At 41.8% G+C, this 24,292-nt stretch overlaps 1 protein-coding gene across 1 annotated transcript in view; it reads right to left on the reverse strand.

Annotated features, from left to right (window-relative positions):
* sbf1 (SET binding factor 1) overlaps nucleotides 1-24,077 on the reverse strand; it is a 73,689-nt gene extending 49,612 nt beyond the window's left edge. Inside the window, exon 1 of the mRNA XM_022749307.1 lies at nucleotides 23,928-24,077. Coding sequence (XP_022605028.1) covers nucleotides 23,928-23,982 — 55 coding nt within the window. The 5' untranslated portion in view covers nucleotides 23,983-24,077. The remainder of the gene's footprint in view (nucleotides 1-23,927) is intronic.
* Nucleotides 24,078-24,292: the final 215 nt, after the last annotated feature.

Raw genomic sequence — 24,292 nt, forward strand, 5'->3', positions numbered from 1 at the left:
TAGGAAAAAAAAAAACTTCCAGGACAGCAACTTCTCTCTCTCTCTTTATGTCTAAGCATTCATATTCCATGTGAATTCTCAAATGCGTAAGATAAACTGTTCATTTCTACACATTAACTACTCCTTTGGTTACAACTATGAATGTACTCAATGCGCTGCTGCCTCAGTTTCATTGAAAAAGGTGTAGAACAGATACATTTAAGGCCAAAGCCTATTTCAATATTTGAGGAGTTTAAAACATTCAATAACGATAATCATTTTTTAACAGATACACATAACATAAATAAAGTTAGTTTTAGTGTCTAAAACAGTAACCACTAAAGTTGAAAAACATCATAAATGCAACCAAAACTGAGTAAAGGTTCTGTAAATGAGATTTTAGACAATAACACAGCAGCAAACAACTATTTTTTATGTAAAGATATAGTGGAGTAATGGCGTCCTGAGCAGAGAACGAAGCCACACCCCCTCTGTGTGTGTTGTAATCTTAGTTTCTCTGGTCTTTGTTTTGGTTGCCGGTCTGATAGCACATGCATGTAAGTGCATGTATGCGTTCATGTTAGTGCATGTGAGTCCCTCCTTGTCAAACCTCTTCCCCACATTTATGATCACAGAGGCACCGCACACAGGTGGGATGTCACAGTGCAGTGCACAGCATCCAGGTGAAAGCAAGCTGCAAGAAAACCCTCCATTGAAGAAAACAATGTTTTCCTCTAAAAAAAAGGCCTCAGACAAAGAAGGAGATGAGACCAGAGAACAGACGGACTGACCATGGGGTCCGCTGGCTAAAATTCCGGTTGGCCAGTGGACCTTCAAAACTTCCATAAAGTTTTTATCTGCTCCACCAGTATCTTTACCACCTCCACCTGAGTCCAATATATCATAACTGCTGTTGTTGCTGTTGACTATAATTGGCTGGTAAGTAAGGGTTGTCCTTTATAGACAAAAACAAATTATATAATAGACACTGGGTCAAATTGATATTTAAAGCCTGTCAACAAGACTAACTTTAATATCTTGATTTATCTAGTTTACCTGTTCACCAATCCTGTTTTACTTCTATCTGTGCGATGCAAGCTATGGGCAAACTTTTTCCAACCACAATGTCTGTCACCATTCGAAGACACAACGTTTTTAATGATACAGTAAAGTGAGCTAACACTGCTGCAGAAACAAGACGAACTAGAATTACAGCCTCGTCGTTGTTGCTCCTCCACCAACCGGACAAGTTACAGTTTACATCCATGTCTGTCCAGAGTCATGTAATATACAGTATGTGGTGAAGCCTTTGACATTTAGTAAGAGTTATTAAGTGTATTTGCAGATGTCAGATGATGTCACAGTGAGCTTGACCTTTGAATTACATCACTTCATCTTTTATCCTATTAGACATTTGTGTAAGTTTGTCAGAATTTGTGTATGAATTCTTGAGTTATGAACAAAAATGTGCTTTGTGAGGTTACAGTGACCTGTGACCAAAAAATTCTAATCAGTTCATTCTTGACTCCAAGTGAATGTTTGTGCCAGATAATGAAATTCCCTCCAGTCGTTCACAAGAATCATCATCTTATCCATAGGGGTGCCTGTATGAGGATCTTACAGTTAAAGTAAGCAGATTTGATTCATTCAGTCTGCAGCATGTTAGTGACACAGCACAGCAGTTGTCACTTCAGTCGTCAACTTGTCTCTAACACTGTCTTACTGACTGTTTCACTGTTGTAAAATCAAGTTTGTCAGTGGCCTATAGTCCAGTCCACTCAACTACTCGGTCAGCGGAGCAGTGGAGGATTAGTGTATTGTTGCTGATGGACGTACTGCTACAGTAGTGACGACCTAAGCACTTATATTTAGCTTTCCATTACTTTAAGTTCTTATCATTTACTGGTCATTAGAAACACCTTCACCATTTTATCTGCAATTAGTGTAAATCAGCTGATGGTTGTTTGGTGTTTGTAGTGCTGACGTGGTCATTAAAGCAAAAAGGTAAAGGTTAAAGGTGTAATGAGAAGCATGTGGGCAACAAATGAGTTGGCAGATTAATTATGAGACACGTCTATTAGTTACATCAGTGTTTCAAAATATGTATATTGTTACATTAGTCTTTTAAGCGAGTCCCTATCTGCCTGTTAAACAGTGGTGATGTGTTCAAATGCTTGTTTGGTGGTTAATGAGGCCATTTTCACTGTTGGCCAGGGCCAGACTCATCACAGCAGCACAATGACATGACAAATGCCGACTTATGTAACCAACACAAGCCCCTTTCAGCCTGGTCTCATCTGAAGCCCTGCAGGTTGCTTATTGTTAGAATTCATCTGCACAGAGAACACACTTTATTCTCCCAACACAAATGATATAAATGTAGCATAGAACAGTACAGTCATTTATTTAGTGAGCTAAATAAAGGGACGTTTTCACCAGCATTTAGACCAAACCTGACTGTTTTGTACTAAATTCTGCCTTGGAGAAAAAAACAGAGCCTGTGGGCCTTTACCAAGGGAACTAAAACAGAAGCACAGACACACAGAGACGATACACAAACAGAAAGTAGGCCAGCTCCCAAAACACACAGAGAAACGCTAAAGTCATCCCCTCTCCCTAGCGAACAAGGGATATGTGGACACTTGTGAGAGCGGTGCTCTGGGATCAAGTCGTCAAAGTCAGGCGGTTCATTTCTTTTTTTCTTTCTTAATTTTCTTTTAGTTGCAAGATGACTAACCGGAGTCCTGACCTGCTTTACAGTGAATCAGAGGTGAAATGTTTGTTATGCTACATGAGGAGGTTTCAGTTAATTGTATTTTTGGGCATCAAAGGCCAAAAGTGTTCAGTGCCATGTGGTTAAACGGTATATATGGGTTCAACATGGCTATAAACAGGTTTCCATTGCAGGTTTGCAGAAAATAGAGGCCATTTTTTTTTTAGGACAATCTTTTTTTTTTAATTCAACAAAACATAATAGTGAATGTACTGTGTTTCCAATGAGTGATGTTATGCAAGTAAAGCTGGGTTTTCTCCTCTTGCGATATCATTTGAGTTAAACGTGACGATGGATTTCTAGCAGTCTGCCTCTCGGTTGGAACTGGCTGTCTGGGGCCTGATACAGCAGACGCCACGACTCGAATGGAAAAAAAGTGTTTCCATTTCAATTTTGTGAAATATTGCTTTGTAGAATAGTCTGAAAAACACCTCCTGCGAGTGTATACATTTTTTGTGACATTTGAGAGTTTTTTCTAAATTCACGTGTTTCCATTGTGTTTTTAAGTTTGCAATTTCAAATTGCACATTAAGCAGGTTAATGGAAACGCACCTTAGGACATAATTAAAGGTTCCTTATTTTCCTCTTCTCCTGTGTTTTATTTTAATCCATAAGAGACATGAATGAGAGCACAGACTGCTTTGTTGTGACATCACAAAGTTACAGAAGTCCTGAAGGTTCATTTTAAGGCTCAGTTTCTGAATACAGGCTGTGTGCATTTCTCTGTGGACTGAGGCTTTGATACTTTCACAGTATTAATATAGAACCTAGACCTGCTTAATAATCAAACAACACATGGACATTTACCTTTATACTATATGAGACCTTTAAACATCCACTATTGAGTGTGTCTTTGTGGTTGCACATTGAATACAATGAAAGCTTTTCATTCATCATTGATGTCATATGTATTGCAAGTAGTAACATGTCTGAATAAATTTAAACTACATTTACACAATAGAGCTGTAAAGTGTTTAAATAAACTGTCGCATAATTATTAACTTAAGAGGTGAAAAGCTGGTGAGAGGGATTTTGTTATGACACTAAAGAACGTGACTTGCCAATCCCCTTGATACACTGTGATGAATCATCTGTTACACTATACTGTAGCTGATGCATGCTGGGAGAACGTGTCACCTGATACGGCCTTATGTTGTGTAGGTGTGTCAGGCACCCACAAACACATACAAAAAATGACAAAACACACAATGAGAGTGTGACAGTGTAAATCAAGGCTGGTGTAGATACACTATTAGCCAATAGTCAGGCAGAGTGGGTGGGGATTATTCAGCGAGTCTGAAGCAGGACATCCTGCAGCCGAGGGAGGAGTGTATGAATGAGCCAGAGAGGGAGTCTGTTGGGAGTGACACGCAGGCCTCCAAACCACAGACACTGGAGAAAGGCAGGCAGGCAGACACACACACACACACACACACACACACGATCACTCTCACAAAAATCCTTCAACCCAACTTCAACTCCTTCCTTGCACTGGGAGAGGCATGCAAACTGCACAGTGTCTCCACAATGGGCTCATTTCCACTCTAATCTAATGATGTCAAGAATATGTGCGTGTATACAGAAGGAATCTATGGAATGTAAACAAGACTTAAAGGTTTCCTATTGACTCCACAAAGGCAGCAATTACTCTGAGAAATGAGAGGGCGCAGAGCGAGACTGTAGCTTCGCCACGGTAACAACAAATTACAACCACTGCACATTTTAAAAATACACAAAAGGAAACTACAGAAAAAAGTAATTTATATTGTGTTATATTGTGTTATGTTTATATTCATGGAGCTTTTTAGGATAATACCACGTTCTTTAACCTGCTGTTTCAGACTCACTCTAGACAGAGTCTGAGCTATTGTGTTATTTTTATAGTGATCTCCCAGAGACCAACTCCTCTCCGCTGTAGTCTGGTGCTTTTGAGGTTCCCTCAGTTAGTCAGCAAGCTTTAAGGAGGGACTATAACCAGGGACAGTCCAACCAGAAACTTCCAAGGGTTGGAGAAGAAGGATACAATGAAATAAGGCACTGTCACTGAGCCTATTTGTTAGCAAACTGCAAAAACTTTTGGTATGTTGGTTAATGGACTTCATCTCTTAATACATATACAATATACATATACAATAAAATCACAGTTTACAGAAGTGTCGTGACTCGGGATGGTTAACTGACTGTGGCTATTTTGTAGTGATTCTGCAAGGGCTCCAGGCTGAGACCAAAATGGTCACATATGTGATCATTTCTTGTGTGTGTGCAAGTTAAAGTTTAACATAGCCACATTTGTGCGAGTGCATGATGACCATTAGGCTGTTTGGGTGCCCCTCCGGCATGAGTACTGCCATTGTAGTTGAAAAAAGTACTTTTTCTTCTTCACTGGCTCAGTGTCCCTATCTGCACTTTCATCATCAGTGCACCGATGAAATGAGAAGAAAGAGGAGGAGGCTGGCGGAGAGGGAGAGCCACCGAGAGGTCCCAGACACAGCTGACGATGAGAGAGCAGGAGAGTCTGGAGCCCTGTGACTGAAAAAACACCGCACGCTGATCTGAGCTTTGTTTGTGTTTGTTGAGATTTTATCTCTGGCTATGAGACGTGAAGCCGAGGAAGTGGAGTGAACAGTGTGTGGACTCTGCTTTATTCAGCCTGTCCCTGCTGGGTAACTAAGACTAGCTAACAGCTGTCTGCAGATATCAGGTTGATGTCTTGTATGAATTAGAGAGGAGACTATCAGATTCTATCCTGTCTATTCAATGTGATCATTAAAGCGGATGTGCTGGACAGTTAAAGTATCTGCTACTGATAGTCCATGTGTTTTTATTCCTCTTGCTGAACTCTTCCGCAGATGTAGGCCTAAAAGAATATGCATGTATCATGTTTTACTCATTTAGCATTTGCCGAGGAAAATAAATCCTTGGTCCAGTTTTATACCTGGGAAATGAATTTCCACCTTAGCCTCTAATGTGCAATTTACACACTGTTATATTCAAGGATACAAAAGTGTTGGTCACTTTTTGGCTGAAAGCTGAGACAATCAAGTTAGGTGATAGATATGGACAGAAGTCAGGGTTCCCTACAAAGAAAAAAAAAATGACTTGAATATAGAAAAATTAAGAGGCTATCTCATCGATTTAAGTCAAAACACAATTCCCCAGATATAACTCTCCAATGTCATTCCTTGTCATGAAAGCTCAGAGTTCATGGTGCCGATCCAACAGATTGACAGTGACGTGAAACTAAGCAGGTTACTGGCAGCACAGAGTTCATCTCAGAGCTTCTACCTTAGAGTGTAAGGGATGTTAGTGGTTTCAGCTGTTACAGGAAGATTAGTTTAGCTCTGACACTGAGTTTGTATTTTCTTCTCTGAGTGCCAAAGCAGCCTTTATATGGCCACTGCACACAAACCATTTACACCATATTTAGATTCATGGCTGCAGCAGGTAAGGCTATAATCTGCTTTTCTCACACTGTAATAATTGTGTTGCTATAAGAACATATATGTAATTGATGGTAACAATACCATTATTAGTAGTAGTACTATGAAGGAGTTCTAAAATGTATTGAAAATCATCACAGCCTTCTCACCCATGAGAAACGAAGCTGATCACATGACATTGTTGAGCAGTGACAGGCACTGATGCTTTAGCGGGAGCACTCAACAAACCTGTGGGAAAATCTCAAGTATCTCAGACACCAGCAACCGAACACATTCAGCAGCGGTCAAAGCCAAGACATCATGTGGTCACTTCGTCTGTTCCAACATGCCAACTTTAATATACATATTAAATATGTTACAGGTGTAACACAGTGTGGGTTTTATAAGAGTACAACCTGAATAAAAAGTAAGATCTATGTCAAGCTCTAGCTGGAATGTAGCTGGAATGAGTCTTGCATCTTAATCTATTTTTTCCAGCTCCTGAAGACATACTGTTGCGTGTCGCTGAACTGATCAGAGCACACTGCTGTGTTTGTTGGCAGAGCAGTGCGCTACCAAACACAGCATGTTCTACACTGAACTCTAATGACAACTGCATAAACACAGCAAAACTGAGAGGAATGAGATTTGTCCTGGATATTACCAAGTATTCCAAGTACTGCATAAGCAAAGAAGTGCTACTCTGGTAAGTATCTGCATTAACCTTGTATGGTGTCCTGCAGGCCTCTGGATCCCAGAGCCAGAACCCAGACCCCATTTTATACAAACATATTTCATGTAGCCAGTACAGTTGAACTTCACTTCCATCAATTCAGTAATTTCTTTCTGCTAAATATGCTGTGCAAAAATAGTGTTAAGTCAAGCAGTTAGACCAATAAATATATGCTGATATTAGCATATTGTAGATACAGTGTATCAGTATATATATCGGTCAGTAAGTAATAAATTGCAGCACATAAATGATGGTCAAAATTTTAGTGGTGAGTATTTGTTGTGACATCACAAAGTCCTGACGGCTCATTGTAAGGCTCAGTTTCTGAATACAGGCTGTGTGCATCACAGTATTAACATAGAAGCTGGACCTGCTTTATAATCAAACAACACATGGACACCTACTTTTATACTATATGGGACCTTTAAAGGTGAGTTGGGCTTGATAGTTACCACACCTGTACCACAATGACAGGAGCTGAATCAGGCTAAATTGTCATTTGATATGAGTCTCCTCCATGTTACACCCGCTGCTTTCCACTCACATCCAGCTGAATAACACTAGACTTGGCTAATCTCCAGCAGGCTTTGTGCAAAAGAGGCACCACATGCAGCAGTCATGCACAGACATATAATAACCAATCATTCTGTGGTTGATTGTGATTTTACTTTGAACTTTTAAATGTTTCCTGCAGGTTTGAATTTGGAGGTTGAGACATTTTTACTCATGTTTTATTCAACAAACCGGAGCCTCAGACTAATCTAGTAATTACTCATCCTGCTGTAGTTGTTGAACACAGTCCTCATTTTGATCTTAGATGTCATAAGTGCAGAAATAATGTGTTCCTCTTACCACAAAAATTAGTAACAATTAAAGTAAATTATTACCTTTTAAATACATTCATACAGCCCAGGGTAAAAAAAAAAAGGATTTGGCAAATGTCCACACTGGGTGTGTGTGAGCAGCAAGAGAAAAACATTAGAGCTCAGCAAAGAGCTGCTGTTTAGGAAGTAGTGAGCAGTATGTAAGCATGACCGCATAACAGAGCTGCTGATGATGTAAGACAATGGTTTCCAAAGGCTCACAATGAGTCTGCAGTGTGAGAGGAATGTGAACCAAGTGGAGTGGCCTTTCAGGGACGTGACATCCAGCTGTCAGCCAGACTTGATGTGTATTAACAGCAGGTTAGTGACTGGAAGGCTGTCAGTTTCCTTTAAAGGCTTTTCCTTATGCGCCAGATATTGATGACTATCATGGTTTTGCACAATGTCTTGCTGACAACAGATTGTCGTTGCATCCTCTTCCTGATTTACATGATTTCCTCCTTCTGTATATATCCTTGAATCTAAGACTCAGGACATGACCATGGACTCCAAGTTTCGCTTTCAATCATTGTCAGTCAATCTCGCTTTTTATTTTCTCCAGAACAGCCGACCTGTGCATTTCACGAACTGTTGCTGACTGTGTGTTTATGTTTTTGGCTCCATCAACAATCAACCTACGGTCAAAGTCACTGAGATCACATTTTTTCCTCATTCTGATGTTTGATGTGAACATTAACTGAAGCACCTGATCTATATTTACCTGCATTTATGCACTGCACTGCTGCCACATGGTTGGCTGATTAGATAACGGCATGAATAAGCAGGTGCACAGGCCATGTGTTCCTAACAAAATGCTCGGTGTGTATGCTTTAAAAAAAAAGCAACTGTGTAATGTCCCACAGTTCACACTGAAAAAACAAAGCCATCACACAGAGTGCATGCAAACTGAGACTGAAGCAGACAGCCAAGACAACAGTGGAGTGAATTCAGGACAAGTCTCTGTCCTTGTGTGGCCCAGATTTAAACTCCATAGAACATGTGTGAAGAGACCTGTAGATGGCAGCTCACCAACGCTTCCCATCCAATCTGACTCCAATTGAGAGGATCAGCCAAGAAGAATGTGAAAAACTGCCCAAATCCAGGTTTGCAAAGCTTGTAGAGACCAAGAAGACTAAGATCTGTAACTGCTGCCAAAGGGGCTTCGACAAAGTACTGATTTAACTGTCTGAATATTTTTGTAAATGGGAGATTTCAGTTTTTGATATTTCATAGATTTGCAAAAAATTATCAAAATAATTCAACTTTGTCACTAGGAGTTACTGAGAGTAGCTTTTATCAATTCAAAATGTAATCTATAATACAACAAAGTGTATAAAAAGTTATGTGGTCTAAATACTTTCTAGAGCGACTGTTCCCTCATAAAAGCTCATCCAAACACCACACACACCACACTCAAACTGTCTTCTCATCTTATCCCACAAGGGTAAATGTCTCCAAAGTTACGACAACAAAAAGCAAGACAAATATCTAAAAACAGCATCAACAATAAAAACAGTGGTTACAAGCCACAATGACCACTGACCTGATTTAACACCTCTGACAGGTGTTAAACTAGAGACCACCTCGCAGTGGATCAAACAGCTGCGTCGCCTGTCAATGTGTTGACGTTCTGAGCCATGAGTCGTTAGTAGATATTACTGTACTATTACATGACTACTCACTGCTCATGGGTCAGATCACACCCATCTTCGAACTGGGCCTTCAGTTTGATGTCAACTGTCAACTGACTGTATCACACACGGTTGTTACGTTAGTAGACTGACAAAATCTGTCCACAGACAGATTGCCAAAGTTTTCAAAACTATATCTGTGGTAGATCCTGCTACAGGACCATGATGAGGCACACACACAAGGTGAAAACAATACCAGCCCTGCTGTCGTGTCTGGTAATCAAAACACCGAACTTCTGTGCAGCGACTTCACTATGTTGCCTCGTGTTTCTGTTATTTTGTCCACCCTGTTTTGTATTGAAGGGAACAAGGGAACAAACAGCAGCTGTGTCTTCACAGTTTAAGCAACACAACCAGCAAGTCACAATTAGTGCATTCAATTCCTACAGTGCTGAGCAACCACACACTCTGTGAATGAGAAGACTGTGAACAGGCTTTTCCTCCTCTGATGAACTCAGCAGAAGCCACACTTCCTGGTTGTCTCAAACACAACCAGTCATTTTGTTCAAAACAGCAGAGTGTGGGATTAAGAAACTGAACAAATAATTAGCCAGTTAATTCAGTTAGCTAACTCATTAACAATTATTACAGTGTTGTTTTCATAAAAAAAAAAGTTGTGTTGCGAACAGCGAACCACAGCTAGCATTTGAGCTAACACCACTAGTTAGCAAACGTTAGTACTAGCCCAGCTGTCATTACTATCCTGCGCCTCTTAAAACAGCATTATAAATAAACCTTTCTAATTTATAAGAAAAATCTAATTTGCATTTATTCCGTTAAAGATTTCTAAGACATTTTAGTGATTTTAATTCTGATTTTTAACTCCAGTTCTTCAGTTTCAAACCCTAATTCTGACTTCTGGCAAAACAAGAAACCAAGACACATTATAAGCAAAAGAGCACTTCATTTTCAGGCTGCTATAAACAGTAATTTGTCATTAATGATGACCAGAAAATCTAGCATTACCACAAATACAATCAGAGCCTAACACCAGCCACAATCAACCAGAACAGAGCAACTGATCAACCACGGCTCACAGTCTGAACTAAGCAGGCTGCCTCTTAGAAATAATAAACAAGCTAAACTTACCAAGCTAATCTGGTCAAATAAAGGTTACCAAAAAAAAGAAATGGAAAAGAGAGTGACAGGGCTGGAGGCCATGAACGGTGGGAGTAAGGGAGGCAATGTGGGTCATATGTAGTGGTTACGAGTCTGTGTGTGTGTGCATGTGTGGCTGGTGATGACTCCTCACACTGTTGACTACTAGCAGTGATGCTCCCTGACACAGGATGGAAGGAGACCGTCTGGTCATGTGATCACTGAATAATTGCAGTCAGAGTTGAAATTAGTGTGTAGCAACATGTGTGTGTGTGTGTGTGTGTGCGTGTGTGTCATCATCTTGGTACTGAACCAGGCCGCAGCTTCTTGTTTGCAGGCTTCCAAACCACAGTGACACGACATCAGGCAGTTTCCACAGCGACTGCAGCAGTTAGGACAAAAGAGCTCTGAGCCTTGTGTGTTTCCGTGCACTTTTGTTTGTGTGCACATTCGAAAGATTGTACAAAATGAGGTTTAACATCTGTTCTGAAGCAAGCTCACTCCTGCATAACATGTTGAGATTGGACGTCCACTTACAACTAAAAAACAACCTTTTACTGAGGCATAGTTGTGCCGCAATTCCACTTTTTCTACGTTATAATAATACAATTATGTGCTTACATTTAACGACATTACCGCATCATTAGTTTAATTTAGTAACTTGAAGAAACATAACAGCACTGCATTGCATTAAGATAGCATCAGACACTCAGAGCAGACGCCTTTGGCTGAAAACACACAAAACTATGACATCATTATGTAGAGGCTCTACACCACACCCCCGACAGCGCTCTCTCTGCTGTCCACCCAGCTTGCTCTTACACACACACACACACATTCATTTACACATGAATACCCAGGCACTCACTCGTGCACTATCTGATACACACAGCAACACAGACACACAGATACACGCGGGACAGTCTTGTTGAGCAATATGAAGGAGTGTGACTCACTCTGATTAAAAGCAGCACTGCAACTACAGACCGTAGCCTCTCATTGGGTCAGAGGAAACACAATACGGTCTTATGTCACAGACCTCCTCAGATCAGCACATCACATCAATAGGTAACACTTGACATTTAGAGCTGGTTAAATTTGGTGTAACATGACAGCAAAGGTGATAAGCCTACATAAATTAATGAGCCAACCCATGTTTAAAATTTACTGGCCCAGCAAAGCTGCTCTTAAGTAACCACACAGAAGGTTACCCTGGAGACAACGTGGGGCATTTTCTTTTCTGCGCAAAAGCTCTTCAGTAAACTCACATCCTTCCTGCAAAACTAATCCCCCACCATCCACACCCCCAAAACAAAAAGGAGAGGCTTTTCAGGAGAGGGAATAGCCTCAGAGAACGGCTCAGCAGCCAGAGTGACTTCAGTCATCTCGGCTTTGGGACGTCGTTTGCTTCAGACCAAACTTGCATCGAAACTTCACAGACTGATGATTAATAACATGACTTCTTCTCAATTTGCCTCAGCATCTACAGGTGGCTGTCCTCTGCTTTAGCCTGAGGCACCAAACGGCCTCAACAGAGGGAGGAAACCTGCCAGTGCTCACTGAACACTGGTCACATACTCTCCTGTCACTGAGCGGTGTTTCTGGATCGAGTCCAGGATTCAACTTCCACTGAACACAGACCTCGGCTCGTTCAGTCATTCAGATCATTGTCATAAATTGTGTATTAGTACACTAGTTTGCACAATTTAATTTCCTCAACAAAGCTCACTGGAAATAAAATTGAAAATGCCATCAGTAATTATGCCAGCTATCTGAGAAAATTATGTTAGTATGAATTTAACCACAATCATTGAGCCAGTTTCTGCAATAACATTCCCTAATACAGAAGTTTAGCCACCAAAATAAGTGACTTATTGAAATATGTCAAAGTACAAAGAAGTATAGTCTCAACAACTTTAAAACTGGAACATTTTTTGGTAAGATTCATTCATTTCATTAGAATCACTACACTCAGTGGATTTGCTTGTGGTGGGCAAAGTTCATTTTCTTCATTGAGTTAAACTTTGATGAACTTTGAAACACAAACTCTCACCGCTGACTAATAGCCAGCTGTTTCGACAGCACTGACATTTAGAGGGAAGAACCGCAGATTCCAAAATACAGGAAGCAATCATAACTTATTAGCCGTGTCCTCGTGTCCACTTCTATTGAACTTCCTCTATCGGAGTATAAAGTGTCCCGCAGCAGAGGCATAATCTGCAGACAGTGATGAGACGGGGGTCAATGGTATAAATACATCCTCTTAATAAATAGAGCTAACAGCTTGCTACCTGTCAGTTAGCAACCCTGATCATCACTCGCTGGTGCGAACCGGTCTTAAATGCTGCGGTTTCACACTATGGTTTTGAGTAAAGCTGTATAACAGGCAGCCAAGCAGGAGGGTGCTTGTGACTCTGAGGAGAACTTTTTTGCATTGATTTGATCAGCTATCAGAGAATGTAGCAAAAATACTGCAAAAATATTCAAATGTTATCACCTCACGAAGTTAACTGTCAGTGTGAGGGAGAATCCAAGCAGGTTCATAAGCACCACTGCACTGCTGCATTATGAGCATACTGGTGTTAACATTGAAGTAAATTAATCACACATATTTAATCACATTTACACTGTGGTTAAAAGGCAGCATCTAACAACAGTGACAATACTCTGAACTCATGCAGTGATCACCCTCAGCCCCAGCAGCCACAGTAGTCACAATGAACAGCAGTGAATTAATACAGAGACTGACAGTCTTAACTAAGGTTACGTCACACTACTACGTTTTCATTTTAGAATGGAGTTCTAAATCGAAAACAGTTTAAGTCCAGACTAAACACGCCTGAAAACGCATACATACATGACTGTACACTGAGCATGCGTGAGCCGGTGTAAACAGGAAGCACACCGTCTACTCTGCTGTTGATTATTCGCAGAAAATAATAGGCATGTCCTGATTCATCGGCCACCGATCATTATCGGACGATTTTCATGCAAAACACGTGATTGGTAGATGGAACTAATGCTTCTAGTCACGATCACCTTAAAACCGATCACCTGTGGTTAATACTCTGGTGTCTGTGGCTAGAACATGTGTGTCAGTGTGTGACAGGCCATCAAAAAAAAACAACGTGTCAGGCGTGTGGAACTTTTACAAAGTGTGTGAGACGCCATCTGCAATGCATGCAAAAAAAATGATCGGTATCAGCCGATCTCACTCATAGATGATTGGTATCAGTGGCAAAAAACATGATTGCGGCATTCCTACAAAAGTCTACCTAAGGCAGAACAACAAAGACAGTTGTAGTGTTGAAGAATTTAAGTGAACAACAGCAAAGACAGCAAAAGACAAAAAGGTCAGTAACACTTGGAATTCATTATCATGTTGCATTCAACACTAGTAGTCGAGGCTGATGAGACCCAATCAGGGAGCGACCGTGGGAGTCTACGGCATCATTTCTAAAAGGTCTCAGTTTTTGCCCGTCCAGAAAACAACACAACCCTGGAGTTTTCAGACTAAAATGGGACCAGCAGTGTTTCAAAAAGTCTCCGTTTTAGGTCCTCCAAAAAACCCTGGAGTAGTGTGGATGCCAGGAGGAAACATGGGAAAAGAGATGCCTTTTAAAAGGAAAACAGTAGTGTGGACGTAGCCTAAGCACCAGCTCAACACAATTTCGGTCTGTAACAGATGCAACACAGTTTACTACTGACTTGTTTCTCTTTTTGGGAGACATGTCTCATTAAAAACCACAGCTAAACCCTGTAAAAAATGCATCTCAAATTACAGCTTTAGCATACTTTTATGGATCATTAGGGTCCATTAGTACAACGAGCATACTCTAAATTGGCACAAATGGCACCAATACCTCAGTGAGGTTTCAGTGGAGTAAAGCAAGGAAAGAGCAGCATCTGTAGAAATAATTCAAATCAGTCTTTTACTGAAATAACTGTTGCACATGTAAAATGTCAAGAAAAAAGGTCACGAAGAGGTCAGGAAACCTTTGTAAGTCATCCTCTATGAAGTATGCATGATTGCCGATGTGCGAGGAGCTGGCAAAATTTGCCACTAAGGTTGATGTGACATTCAAAAGTGACAGGATCAGGGTGACATAAATCGAGGGCAGTATCTAGGACTCATCAGCATGACAATCACATGATGATGAAGGCACATGGCCTGCATGCTGACACGATGCTGTCACAGATGATGTCCTGTCTTGCGGATCTAAAAAAAAAAAGCTTCAAGTGGACAAGGGGGTAAAGATGTTGCCAGAATTTTGAAAAACTCTAGCTGCAAAACACACTGAAGAGCGACGAGCTGATTAAGAGGAGAACAGTAGCAGTAGTCAAAAGGATGCGGCTATATTAATAAATCTGGTTATCTACTACAGACACGATGAAATGCAGGAAACGTGGTATGATTGCAAGCAGTTTCTCAAGAACAAGATGCAAACAAGACTTCCGTGTGCTACCCCAGAATACTGCAACAGGAAACATGACAGCTGTGGGCTAAAGAACTCAATCACAATTTATCTTCTGTCACACAGACCATTGTCTTTACTCAGCAACACACTTCCCTCTGTCTAATAATTTCAACCAAACACTCCTCTTTCCTCTTCTATCAGCTCTACTACAGACTGAGTGTCAGACTGATTTCAGTCGCAAATTAACCCTGAATAATCTTTATCCTACCACAGCAGTCACCCACACACAGCCCGGAAATGACATCTTGTTACTTGGGAAACCTATAGCCAATATGCGTGTGTTTCTCATAACCAGACAGGAAGCAGGCCAAGTGACAGCAATACAATGTAGGCAGACAGTAAGGTTTGGGCTGAATCTCTAGGCAAATGACTTTTTTCTTTTTATATTTGGAATCCCAAAATACAGACTTTTAAATAGACATCCTAATAACACTGTGTAGTTCCTCCCTTTGCTCTCAAACAGCCTCAGTTCTTCATGTCATTGATTCCACAACATGTTGGAAACCCTTCCCTGAGACTCTGCTCCTTGTTGACATGAATGCATCACATCATTTCTGCAGATGTGTCAGCTGCACATTCACGCTGCCAATCTCCTGTTCCTCCAAGTCCCAAAGGTGTTCCACTGGATTCAGATCTTATGTCTGTTTCTGGCACAGTGTCAATCTGCTTTTATCAATGAGAGCAAACTAAATACTTGGAGAAAATGTGCAGCAGTGATGGAATAAAGCTTAAAATGTGTATAAACCATTTTAACTAATCACTCCCAGCAACTAGAGCCGTTTAAATCTGCATAAAAATGAACATTTATTGTGTTTATTTATTGTGTGTGGCAGCAGGACAGATACAGATACAGAGCACAGTGCCAGTGTACACACAGCCGTCGACTGTTAACTTATTACTTCACTTACTTACTACTTATTAAATCACGTGCAAATGACACTAGGCTGCTAAAAAGTAACCACATACAGTACACACATACACATATCAAACTGATCCATTACGACTGGTAATCTGTTGGATTACAGCAGCTCCTCAATACTGTATTAAAAAGCAGTGCAAAAAATGAGGCACTTTGGCAGCAACTGCACGTTCCATACACTTGTAAGCAGCTGAATAGCTGCAATGGGACTATATTCACCCGGGTGCAAACAGACTCTCTGATATATAACAACCAAACCCTCTGATTTATATTCCACCTCAGCTTGCACTGATGCTCCTACATACACCGAAGTACCGTGTGTGCTTGAAGATGCCAAGATACAGTCAGTGCGCCCAGGACCCAACACCTTGCATTCGTGTTTGACCACACATGGCCAGGAAGAAAATTTCATTTCATTTCAAATCTCATGGCTTGAGAAGAATCTCCTCAAAATTGCCTCATCACAATGTTGTGGTTGTATTTGTCAGATGAGATGATACTTGTGCACAAGAGATATTGCTTGAGTCAAACAGTTATTACAATGCTCCTCCTAAATCAGACCAATGTGTACATTTCATTTCTCTCTGTGTGCATTTACCCTTGCGCTGCTGCAGCCCTTATTTTAATCCAATAACATTTAACTCACTTCAAGTGTTCAACAAAGTCTGCACTTTCACGTATTGTTTGTTATTTTTATTTAAAGCTGACATGAGAAAGGCCAAATCTACAGGTTCATATCTGTACAAATAAATTTAAAACTTCAGCGTGATATAATATTTTAGTCTTCTCTCCCAGTCTTGGCAGTTGACAACCAGGAGTGTAGCACCAATATATAGACCTGGGCTGCAACAGTAATCTAAATAACCTTTAACACAGACCTATTTCTGATGTGCCATAAATACATTACAGTATCAAGCCAGGTCCAGACCAATGGCACTCCTTTAATCTGAATATTCAACCCAATCACAGGCTACACATAAGATTAGAGTCGGCACAGTGGGTGTCTTAGAGGCAGATTTCCTTTATATTTCTGAAAGACAGATTTAACCTAGAGGCCATCTGAATAAAGATGAGACTTAATCTTCTGCCATCAATCACTCAGCCAGGATTTCTGATGCATTTATGTAGACACCACAGAGAGAATTAGTAGAAACTGAATGGCCTAGCAAAGGGTAAATATTGTTATTGTAAATATTACAATTCGACTGAAATAAATCTCAGGCTGACTTTGAGTCTTTCAAGAAGGACTGAGTATCAGTCAGTTTTTCATTGATGCACTTAACAATTAAAAAATAAATAAGAAAACACTTATTATTGATAATTCTAATGAATAAATACATAGGAAAAGAGGAGAATAAAGTTACATGTGCTTGTCACATCCATATAAAGTCTATAGCCCTTTTCTAAGAGTTAGCATGGCTCAAACAGGGTGCTACAGTGATCTGGTTACCACGGCAGCCAACCAGCCTCCCACAACCGACCCTATTAATCCTAACAACCCCCCTATCTTCAGATCAAAACGGTTCCGGACACGCTGGAATCACCCCTTGGGGATTTGAACGATCGCTCACTTGAGCACCTCCAGGCTGCCGGAGAGCAGCACTGACTCAGCCTTTGTCCTGAGAGGGGACAGAGACATTCTCTGAATTCCAGGGAAACTATCAAAGCACTAAGGAGGAGGGCATCCCTAACGCCCCCCTCACACTTACAAACCATGTTTACATGAATAAGTTTGTGTGTACTAAATATATCCAATGTGTTAAAATATGTCTCCATATTTAAGTGTAAAATGTCCTATGTGGTAGTAAATAACAAAAAGAATGTATACAATGTATACAGACACCTTTGATGAAGACCACCTTAAGAACAGGAAATATGATTTTAATTGCAATTATTCTTAAATCTGCACACTGACTACTGTGTTTTTCTCAATCTAAATCTAGGGCATAAGACCAAACCATTTGTTGCCCCCCCTCGGGTGCAGAGCACATTTACTTAGTAACAGACAAACAAATGAGAAGTTGACCTACACAGCCTCAGCATTACGATCTGCCTATATCGTATCTGACAGGAGAACAAGTGTCTGCTGACAGAAGAGATCTACATGCTCTGTTTGTGTAAAGAAACATGTGTGTAGAAGCATGTATGTACATCTCTACCCCCAGAGTGCGTGTGCGCACACACACACACAAACTTCTCTATATCAGTGTACTGGGAATGAGGGAATGGGGGCAGCTTTGGGGCCCTGGGGCCATCGGCTCCCTCATGAATAACAAGCATTCAGCACAGCAGACGGACTGCTGTAATACAGACACATGCATGCATGCACGCACGCACGCAGGCAGGCAGGCACGCACAAAAACACACACACACACACACACACACACTAGGACTAGTGTAACATCACAAGAGAGATGTGTGATGGTTTCTCCTGGACCAGCTGTCTGTAAAAGCTGCAAATGGTACCTTTTTTTTTTTCAATTATGATTTATGATATAATTTTTTTGTCTTTTTAGTCCCATATAGTATAAAGGAAGATGCCCATGTGTTGTTTGATTATAAAGCAGGTCTACATTCTATATTAATACTGTAAAAGTATCAAATTGCTCAGTCCACAGAGAAATGCACACAGCCTGTATTCAGAAACTGAGCCTTAAAACCACCTGTCAGGACTTCTGTAACTTTGTGATGTCACAAGAAAGCAGCAACCGCTCTCAGCCACGACCAAAGCCACGCTCACCTGGACCCACCATCCAACCTTGCAGGACTTGGTTTCTCTGAGTGTTTACCTGAAATCTGCTATATTTTTATTGGACCACTCAGAAAACAGTCAGCCAATCAGAAGAGAGAATCAGAGCCTCCTCGAGTTCCAGAGAGAAGCATGAGAGAGGAGATGTAAAACTACATTGAGATGGTTTTTTCTTCTTAAAACCACAAATATATCTTCTTATGGATCAACACTTCAAGGAGAAGAGGAAGATATGGAGCTTTAACAGAGCTAATATGGGTTCACCTGCCGTCAAGAGCTAAACACTAAAACTACGTCTCAATTTGGTATTAATGGAGGATTTGAGTATCCTGTGATGGTCTAAAGACTGCCATAAAAACTTCAGAAGAACTTTTTGCAAAGTTTTTGTATGAAAATACCAAAACATTTAAAGCTACTACATATTAAGACAAAATACTGCCACAGTTAACTTCAGCCCAAAATATAAAAGCCCAGTGGTCAGTATGCTCATCACAACCCGCAGCCCACAGGGGGGGGGGGGGGGGAAAACATGGCCGTGTGTAACGCAGCAAACACACAGAGACAGCCACAAACATTCAGGCAGCCATCTGAGTGGCAGGCGGTAGAGCAGGTCACGCCAACACACAAGCCTCAGTGCACTGCCACGACCCAGCGTCACTCGGTCCCTCTATGAAAGGCAGATTGTGAGGGCTATTTCTGGAGGGCCTGAAAGACTGCAGCCCCGCTCTGGAGCGATGGAGGAAGTGGCTGCCCGCAAGCAGGCACTGCTGGCAGCATCACACACACTCCTCTCTACTCAGGAGAGGATTGTAGTCACCCTCTGATCCTGATGTAGCTTCATGTACAACTTCACTTTCGTCTCAGTATGAAATGCACCCACATAGTTTAGTCATAGCGTTGTCATGATGATGGAAATCCCCACTTCAGCGCTTCAGAAACTCTAAATCGAATATTTTATTTATGCTCAAACATTTCAAGAAATTCATCCTGTTTATGACACCTTTGGGGGGCTAGAGGTTTTTAGGTGGAAACCATGAATCACAATGTTGCTGCATGCATGTCGCATATCACTCCACATTTCCTCCCTTATTTCCTGTCATCTCTCTTCTGTCAATTCCCTAATGAAGACATAAAATACCCCCCCCCCCCAAAAAAAATACAACAAAAAATGTTGCCTGCCTCATCTCTATGTTGAGTATGTTCGCATCTTAGGAGAGGCTGTTATGGATAAAATCCTCCATCACGTTATATTGAAAGACACATATTATGATAGTAGGCCTCGTTGATAAAACAATAGCAATACAACCGGAGAGAATGGTTGTTTGATAGAAAGTGCAATAGTTTCATGGTTGCATGAACACAACCCCAAGTTTGCTCCTTCCCTGCCTCATAAACAGCCTATCACATCCCTTGATAATGGAGCGTGCTACAATTGACAACCAATCATTCACATCACCGCATGACAAAAGAACATAACCTACACAGAAGCATACTTCACTTCTCCTAGTCTCTTCTAATAGTCTTTGTTGAAAATAGGTTATTAAAATTATCAGTACTTATTGATAGAGTGATTAATAGCTTTTTGGCCCTATTGCCCAGCTCTATATGTGAGTAAAAAATGCAATAAACTGTTTATGGAAAAAATGACCAGACAGAAATGCAATCCACCAAACTGTATATCTGACAAATCAAGCAACAAATATATAAAAATCTGATATTGCCATAAACTAATCCTGCTCACTGAATTCCAACATTGACAACAATGGCCTCACACACCCTGAGACATATTACCCAGCCCTAAAACATCTCACACTGAATGTGATAAATTAACATATCCAGTAGCTGTTCTGCATACAGATGGTGCGGACAAGAACAGAGACAAGCTGCAGTCTGACTCCGTCACGGCAAGGGCAACTTTTCAATATGAGAGCCGATGTAATATGTGAGTCTCAATAAGGAAATCGAAACAATACTGTTTTCAATAACTACGTTTAAGGGGTTTTTATTTTTTGACACGCCTCAGTTTTCAAATGTTAAATGTTGTGAGTCAAACTGAGAAAGCTGGCAGTAAAACTGGTGCCAGAAGTGAAATATGAAACTATTTTATTTACAGAGTTGACAACCAACTGACACAACAATCAATGCTACAAAACTGTCCTGTTACAAACTTCTTGGAGGCTCTTGTTTTGTTTTCTTTGCTATCTTAGCACCATTAAGTCTTACACATGGTTAGCAAATCACAATGTCACACCTCTACAATCATGACAACATTGTATTTTTTTTGTAAACACAACAGCCCACATCTGTGCTCCGTCTGCCCTGCGAGCACCTCTTTGTGTCCTCACTGGCCTCTAATGTTGTGAATGGTCCCGGCTCGACTGCAAGCTGTAGGGGTGTGTGTGTTTGTGTGTAGAAGAGGCTGGGCTTCAGTGGAGGATGTGTATGCCAGAGCTTTCACTTCAGCCTGACAACAACCACCCTGCATTCTGTTTAGAGCCGCCGCAGCAATGACCAACACCCTCAAACTACAGCGCCGGAGGCGCACAGATGGAGCTACAATAGAGCCTGTATGCTTGCTAGCATCTGTGTATTTGTGTGTGTCTCTGCACTGTCTTGAACGAGAGCGCCTCGCACAGATACACACAAAACCAAACAAGCCCCCTTTCCTGGTTTTCAGACACGCACAAGGGGGCAAACTGGATTCTCGTCTCTCTCGGGTTCCCTCCTCTGTTTCCTGTTTGGGCATCACACTGTGTATCTAATTGGTCGTCAGGTCTTCAGCCAAGTGGAGGAACCGCTGTCAAAATACAGTGACATGCTGTGTTTCTCTAGAGACCCTTGCAAGGGGGACCACACCCCCGCAACTATGGACTTTTCCCAACTCACAGGCCGCCATCTTGGCTCCAAATAAGATCCACTAATAGTAGAGCTTAGCATCTAGGTTGAGCACAATGTGAGCAACCTGACACCTTAGAGACAATGAGACAGAGTGAATGGATGATTCAAGGCTCTGGCCTCAGGTTAGTGTCTTTTGGACAAGTCAAACAGTTGCTGGCTGTTTAAAGGCTCCATCTAAAATCATAAAAAAGCAGGCAAGACACACTTCTGCCTGTGGGATGTTCTGTTTGTAAACACCCACGAGGTTTCTGTCAGTGACAGCACTCTGAGAGGCAGATGTGCCGCGATTATGTTAGTCCTGAAAACCTGTCAGTGCCCACGCTTGCAAAAACATTCCACCAACTGTGTGGCAACGAGCACAGACTCTCTCTCTCCCTCTCTGACACACACACACACACACACACACACACACACACACACACACACACACACACACACACACACACACACACACACACACGTAGACAGGATGCATGAGATATTTAGACACAAGAGGAAACTCCACTGTGCTGCAGAATTCCTGGTATTCTTATGATTGAGGACCGTTCATTCTTGACTCACAGCCAAGTGTTTTCTTTACAGTTATTCAGTGCCAGCAGCACCACAGCTGGAGAAATGAAAATACAACCAAAAGGTCATTGTACACATGCACAAAAATTTGGAAATCTCCAGTCTCCAACCCCTCACATCTCCCACCGATACTGTAGCAGACACTGATTGTTGATTGGTGAGCATGCTTTCAACAGGAATATGCCAATATAAGCGATGCTAAAATCTTCAGCTAATCTCCTTTTGGAGCTTGGAATGCTAAAATCTTCAACCAGACAAACCTATAGGAGCAAAAGACATCATCAAAAAAAGACTGAGCAGAAGCGTATTGATCTAACTGCAGCGGCTGTTCTAGGAAGTTAATAAAGGCTTGTCATTGGCTGCAATGATAATGATAGGAGTAATCTAATAGCAGCTACTGCAGCCGGTCAACACAACAAAACACTTGAACCTAGAAGCATGGAATAAAGTTACAGTAATGCAACAGCAGACACCAGCAATCATCATCACCCTTAAATGTTTGGCTTTACAAGGCACGGGCGCCTTGATCCATTAAAGCCACTGTGGCTTTATTGTCTGGTTCCCAGATGCTTTTTACAGGCTTGTTCTGCTCTGCGTTGCATTCAAGCAGGGTAGAACAGGAAGGAGAGTTTCTGCAGAGTTTGCAGTGTCCACGTTATAACATCCTGTATTCAGCCCCTTCTGAAAAAATACAAGATGCAATAAGTGCATTCGTGCAATGAGAAATGTGATGTATGTTGGCCCAGCATCATCAAGATAAAAGCCGGTTCTCTGCCTGCTTTTAGCCACAGAGGGCTTGTCATGTTACAATTTGCCTCTTCTGAATAAATCATAGGCAAAAATCCACTCTAAATAAAAGGCTCCACAACGTTACAAGCTGCATGCCTCCATCGAATAGGCAGGATGAATATTTCATGATTAAACGGGCCATTATACTGCACAGATCTAGGCCAAGGCTCAGGGTGAAAGGGGGGGGGGCTCAGATAACGGTCCAAACCCCGTCCCAACAACACAAGGGAACAGAGCTCCGGTCCAAGGGGGTTCAGGGAGGGGCAAAGCCATCTGGGTTAATCCACTCAAAACACAAACAAAGAAAACAATCTGCAACTCCGCCGAGAAGCATCGATTTCCAGTTCTGAAAAGCTTTCAATCAAGTCCAAGCGGAAATGTGCAGGGTTTTCGTGGACTGACTGTCCCAAGTAGCTGTTCAGGACCCTGCAGGCACAACACTGACAGGTCGCTATCTAGCATCTTTAAAAATCCTGATTTAAAATACCGGCAGCTGCACCGGCAACACTTGCATGAGAGACAACTCAAACTGAAACGGGTGAATAAATCCGTCTTAAGGTCACAGTCGACCAAACAGACCCCCCTCCTCCCCCCACCACCACCCCCCAAGCTTGTCCGGCTACCGTTAGCTTTTAGCAAGTTTGCTGTCAACAGAGTGAAACGGTTTGTTTTGCTGAAGCTAAAACATGTCTGGAAGTTGAGCACTGCAGTGAGGCTGTGCATTCACTGCGCTCCCCCGTCAGAAATGCGGGACACCAGCTGACAGGCGAGCATTTAAGTACACTAATCCAGTGAGGCCTGCGCGTCCCCGGCCTACAGTTCGTTGCTAACTCCGAGCTGACAGCGCCTTGAGTCGATCAGCTGCGAGTGGCGACCGGCCAGTCCCCGCCTCCCTCCTAGCCTCCAGTCTGCCCACAGCTAATGATACGCCGCTAATGCTAGCATCGTAGGCTAACTAAAGCACCCACCTCGCTTGTCGAGGTCGTAGCCAACAACCACAAAGTAGTCGGCGAGCCTGGCCATCTTTGGAGCTTACGGCGACAGGCCTTTCTCGCTGAATCCTCTGCTCTTTTTGCCGTCAATTGTCCATTTACGTCCTGCCGGCGATAGACACATCACGGGCGACAGTAGCATCCTTCCAGCTGCACCCCGCCGCCATACTGTCAGACTGCCTTGCCCTGACAGCGGAGCCACGAGTCTGCGCACTGAGGGACGTATAGGGAGGGGCTGCTCGACAAGAATGTCCCATGTGAGGAGCAAAAACCAACTCTGGGGCCAAAAGTCTGCCCAAAAACTGTTAAAAAAAAACCCCCATTGAAGTTTTAACTGTGCC

Source organism: Seriola dumerili, unplaced genomic scaffold (genome assembly GCF_002260705.1).
Source record: "Seriola dumerili isolate Sdu_G_001 unplaced genomic scaffold, Sdu_1.0 BDQW01000138.1, whole genome shotgun sequence".
NCBI lineage: Eukaryota > Metazoa > Chordata > Actinopteri > Carangiformes > Carangidae > Seriola > Seriola dumerili.